This window comes from Leuciscus leuciscus (genome assembly GCF_965113295.1).
Source record: "Leuciscus leuciscus genome assembly, chromosome: 8".
In the NCBI taxonomy this organism is placed as follows: Eukaryota; Metazoa; Chordata; class Actinopteri; order Cypriniformes; family Leuciscidae; genus Leuciscus; species Leuciscus leuciscus.
In genome coordinates, this window is record NC_138732.1 from 3,575,636 (window position 1) to 3,581,386 (window position 5,751).

A 5,751-nucleotide genomic window follows, 5' to 3' on the forward strand; every position below is an offset into this window, starting at 1 on the left:
CGCAAGATCGAGACGCTTTCAAAATAAAAGCCTGAATGAGAGCGGTTTCAAAATAAAAGCCTGAATGAGAACGCTTTCAAAATAAAAGACTGATACTTTCATAATAAAAGCCTCATGAAGACGCTATCAAAATAAAAGTCTGATCTAGACAAAATCTGGTACAACATCTCAGTAGCACCTCAATGCAGTACACGAGATCCGAGGGGCGGAGTTGGATCCAGATACATGAGAAACCAAAAACATGCTTTTGTAAATCAAAGACACTCAAAAGGCATCATTATGACACATTAAGCCACATAAGATGAAGTCAAAGTTTTACCTTTTTATCTAATAATTGTAGAATGTCATAAATTCACCTTTTTATGTCATAAGTTTGACTTTTCAATGTCATGTTTCTGTCTTAGCATGACAAAATTCCTACTTTTATCTAACAACTTCGACTTTTTATCTTATAGTTATGACTTAGTGCGTCATAATTTAACTTTTAAGTGCAATATTATAAAAAAAACCATTATATATTTATAATATTGTATATAACAGAAAACATTTTAAATTCATATAAATATTTTTATATCACAAATGCTTATCACTTGTCCATTTAATCTGCATCATTTCTATTTATAAACAAACATGCATATTCATATTCATAGGGCTCATGAGAGTGCTTCAAAATAATTCTAATAAAGTGGTTATATTTTAATGCAATTTAATTTCATATATGGGTGCAGGGTTGTTCAACAACAAAGTATATAAAAAAAAAAAAACAGCAATTAAACCATTCTGGATGTTTAATTATTATTTTTTTATTCATAATAATTGACACACTAGTTTCTGTTAGTAAACACCATCAAAAACAGTTAAACATACAAAATACAAATTCATACAAAGACGTGAGATATTTCTCTAAATCACAGAGCACCAGTTAAGGCCTTTTAACAGAAAGTGCCATGGTTTGAGAAGGTTGTCTAGAGCTGAAGAATTACTGTTTGCCATTGCCATTGATGGGCATCTTCTTGAAGTCGTCGCACTCGAGCAGGGCTTTGATTTTGGGCCGGGCCGCGGTCTTATCCACGAAGCTCTTGAGCGCCGGGAAGGAGTCCAGACAGGTGGCGCTAAGGACTTTAAGATTCAGCAGAAGGTCGAACAGGTTGTAGTCCGCAAATGAGATCTGTGAGGAAGAGACATGAAACATAGGTCAGAATTTAACAAGTACTAAAATGAGTTCGTATTTCTACTGGAAGCCTCACCTGATCACCGACTAGGAAGCCAGATTTGTTTTTGGCCAGAATGGTTTCAAATGGTTTGAGCTGGTTGGCCAGATCTTTGATGAACGCTTCTTTACCAGTCTCCTACACAAAATAACACACATGTCTAGGGTCATATCGCGGACAAAACACTGATATTTATCATGCATTTACTCTAAAAATGGCTCAAAGGGTGATTATTTGTATTTATTTCCAGTGTCTGCACATCTGTGAGGTTTATAGTACTCACATATTCCTGGTAGATCATCTTAATGTATTTTAGGCGCAGATCCTCAATGCTGTCGTTCATCATGTCGATAAGAGAAGCCTCGCAGTCGTTCTTTCCATACGCACCTGAATGTGTGAGAGGATCAATTATGACAGTTCTGTACATACAGTAGTATGCATTATGCAGTAAAGATCTCATACAGTAGTATGCATGTTTAAACCAGCGAGAAGCGTCCAGTTATCATCTCAGGAATGAATGCATAAAGTGTAAATATCAAGTACATTAAAATAAATCATGGCTGATTATACTTTTGGTTCATTGCATTGCATTTTGGGATAGAGTAGGATGCTCGGTTTTTATATTTCACAAATGGTTTTCCAAATTTCTCATTCTAACATTTTAAAAGTAATCTTAAGTAAGCCTGATTTGATTCTGATGCATTAAAGTGGTGACATTTCTGTAATTTACTCGCTCTCATGTTGTTCTAAACCTGAATGAAGTTATTTTTTCTGTTGAATATAAAGGAAGATAGTTTGTAGGTAATCAAGCGGTTGCTGGTCCCCATTGACTTCCATAGTATATAAGTTAATACTGAAGTCAATGGGGACCATTAACGGTTTCATTCTTCTAAATATCTTCTTTTGTGTTCAACAGAAGAAAGAAATGAATACAGGATTAGAGAGAGAAAATAATGACAGAATTTACATTTCTGGGCAAACTTCTAAACTTTTGTTTCTTTTTACCATGTTTGCGACCCAAATGCCTTAACATAGCATTGGACTGATACAGGACCAGGTCCCCATCCTCGAATTTAGGCAACTGTCCAAACACCTAAAACAAATCAAGCAACACATTATCAATCGATACAGACTTTTAACATAAAAACATGCATGGATTATTTACATTCAAATTGCAATCCTATATAAAAACAACACTCACACAGCTGGCTTTTATATCCCCCTTCCCCCACTGCTCAAAGGTCACCAGGTTCTCCTTCAGTTGCTGCCCATAGTCAGCCAGCATCATCTTCAAGGCTCCACATCTGCCTGGAAACGGCACATGACACGGGGTGTTACTATAGTACAATCCTCTTAGTGTGCAATCATGCATCAAAGCACATAGGCATATTAGATTAAATGATAATACAACTACTTTAGACTGTGGTTACCGATAACTTCACATTTTATCATGAGGAGCTGTTTGTTATTTGCCAGTTTATGAGCGGAGCATGTAGGCTGAAGTTCACTGCCATTCATTCCTCATTCCCAATCTAGGGCAAACGCCTTCAGACACAGAGTCTGAGAGCTGGCCGGATGCCAAAGATTATGAATGGAGCAAAGAGTGCATTTATGCATCGTCTAGTAATAAAATAGCAAGCTATATTATAATGTGCATTTTAAAGTTGCATGCAGATTCAATCATCTACTAAAATATGAGTTATTTAAGAGTTGCACTTTTGCTCGCAGCTTCATTGCTCATGAAAACTTTTCCAGACTTTTCTGAAGGGTTAGACACGCATCATGTGACAAGAACAAGATTACGAAACAGCTTTCATACAAACCTTTGACCGCGAAGTATGTGAGTGTGTAGGGAGCCACTGTAAAAACACAGAGTAAAAGAGTTTCAGAGAGGAAATTGCATAACATGAAAGCAGCAGAAGAGAAGGAATCAGATTGAATGTGTAGCAGCGGTTGTAAACATAGACTTGCACACTGTTGGGTTACTACTATTGTTTACTGAATTGCATACTAGTAATTCCCCTCCCACACCGCCATTGGTTTTTAGTTCCAATGCATTAGCATTTGAGCGTTACGTAACATTTGCCTCCATTCATTGTGGACACACTTGCGCACATATCTTGTACATACGATGAAAAAGTTCCTATTCAAATAAGATTAGCATAAGCCCATTGCTGCACTAAAAACCTATGGAGCTCAGTCTGGATATGCGTGCATTGATTGACTCGAGTAGATCTATTTAAATATCTGCTCTATGAATATATCATCAGACACACTTGACAGTGACGACGCCGTCAATCATTTGTTTTAGCAGCGCAATGCAATGCAATGATTAGCAAGGAAAGTAATGCATCCGACACTAATGCATGGTCTCACAGTGCGCACTTAAAGCTGAAGGCAAAAGTGCATGTGACAGTCATGAAGTACTTACTCGTGTAGTAGATCTTGAGCGGGTTGAAGACTGTGAGCGCGCGCTGTTGCTGAAGTGAAGTGAAGTGAAGTGCGCGCGCGAGGCTCCTTTATAAACCCTCAGTTTTTGATGAGTCACGCTCGCGCCCTGTTAGCACGCAAAGTGTGTTTTATATGCATTCAAATGACAACACTCTGATAAAAGCTTATGATTGATTGATTTCCAGTGGGTCAGCCAAGTTGTAGTACCGCTAATTAAAAAAAAATGAATGCTTATGTTTGATGTTTAAAGAAGTATTACAGCAGGCGTTCTCGCTATAAGCTCGAGCACATTAAATATAACTTTTTAGAAGGATAATGCTTGAAGAAAAGGGTAGTAATAAAGTGAGGGATTAACAGTTAGCTTGCATGTCAACTCAAAATATTTTTGTATCATATTTTAATTGTTTATATCTTGTAATATCATAATGTCTGTGATTCTATCACACCGCATATCTGAGTCAGGCAAATCAATTAATACCTCCAAACATTACATGAATTCAGCAAGAAACCACCTGTAGCACTGTAGCATTTACTTGCATTTGTTTGGGATTGAATCTGGATTAATATGGTTTGGTTTGCATGTATTTTTCATATGCCAAAACAAAGAAAGAAAATGAGAAACGGAAAGCCAACACAGTTCAGGTCAGATAAGGTCATTTTCCACAGTTTGCATGCCAAGCATTTTTCATTGCATTGGTCTGGTCTCCATCATCCATCTTAGACAGTCGGCCAAACAGCTGCAGGAAAAGAGAGGGAGGAAATGAGAGAGAGACAGAGAGAAATAGCAAGTTTTATTGCTTGCATTGAGAAGAGACTATCAGTGCTTCTGTTCATGATCATGTATCTCAGAGGAGCTTGTTATACTCGACACACCTGGGATTACTAACCTGATGAAAACAAACCAGGGTTTGGCATTACAGAGTCTGAAGCAGTTTAGTCTGATGGGTCAAAATATATTTTGCAAGCAGGAAATGTCAAATGCAATGTCCTATATGTTTAAAGTAGTCATGAACTATTAAAAATGAAATATTGGAATGGAGTATATCAATGATTAATTCGTGCACATCATTATTGTTGTAATAATCGTGAATCAGGATAACTTCCTCTTCAGCATTTTTCTCTTCTCTGATGATGTGGGAGGGGCAACCTGTCACTCACATGAGATCAGCCAATAGCAAACCACAACCATCCAATCAATTCCACACAGACAAAATCAAGCCCCGCCCACATTTGTTCTTGTTCCAGAAGCGTTTCACTCAGATATACGTCATAGGGAAGAAAAGATGATCGCAACTTATTTTTCATGCTGACTTTAAGAATTAAGAATCCATTAAAAAATGCATATGCAAGAGACTTTCATGCAACCCAAACTTAATGTAGGCCTACATGTCTCAGTTAAACGACAGAAAGGGGCTTGTCTGGCCTCATCTGCACTCCTCCTGTCATCAGTCAGTCGTTGGGATTGTATTTGCTGTTGTATTATAAGAACTGGTTCTTCCTGTTCAGTCCTCATTGTGGAGGTGAATACAGTCACGCAAAAGTGCAGAATCACCGTTATACACCAAGTTTAAAGGCTACAGTATAAATGCATAAAGCACACAATCTAAATGTGTTCACATTGCTGTATTCAAACTCTGTCACATGTCAGTGTAACATTAACCGGATGTAGGCCTTTACATTGATCATGTACATCTTCAGAGAAAGAGTTCAGAGATGATTATATAGCAGCTGAGAGCGTGCAGATGAAATATAGAGCATTAAATGTCACATTATCTGAACAAAATGCATTAGGGAAAGGGTGTGCATAAGTGTGAGTTGTGAGTTGCACGCACTTTAAAGCTTAATCGTAAACCTTTTAAATTCACCTGATCATAACTGTGTGTTTTAATAGGGGGCAATGTCTTCATGTTTGATATTTTGCTTTTAATGACAAGGTAAGTAGTATAATGTCATTATTTCCCCTGGCAATGAAAGCAGAGGTTACAACATTTATTGTGGAGAATTAACTTGCATGTTATTTTAGTATTTGGTCTATGAGGGATGTATCAGCTGTAAACCCATACAGAGGAGATGAAATCAAAACTTGCAA

General features: G+C 37.3%; 1 protein-coding gene across 1 annotated transcript; it reads right to left on the reverse strand.

The window, feature by feature from the left end:
• Positions 1-770: 770 nt before the first annotated feature.
• gstp1.2 (glutathione S-transferase pi 1.2) lies at positions 771-3,770 on the reverse strand. Its single transcript, XM_082177379.1, has 7 exons — positions 3,643-3,770; positions 3,035-3,070; positions 2,413-2,519; positions 2,217-2,304; positions 1,495-1,598; positions 1,248-1,349; positions 771-1,168 (listed from the first exon to the last, which is right to left on the reverse strand). Coding segments are annotated over exons 1-7 (627 nt in total). The 5' UTR covers positions 3,644-3,770; the 3' UTR covers positions 771-979.
• Positions 3,771-5,751: the final 1,981 nt, after the last annotated feature.

Excerpts from the sequence above, each read along its gene's own strand:
- gstp1.2 (XM_082177379.1), bottom strand. Across the intron at positions 2,520-3,034 it reads CACATACTTCGCGGTCAAAG|GCAGATGTGGAGCCTTGAAG; the intron begins GTTTGTATGAAA and ends TGCCGTTTCCAG. Across the intron at positions 1,169-1,247 it reads GCTTCCTAGTCGGTGATCAG|ATCTCATTTGCGGACTACAA; the intron begins GTGAGGCTTCCA and ends TCTTCCTCACAG.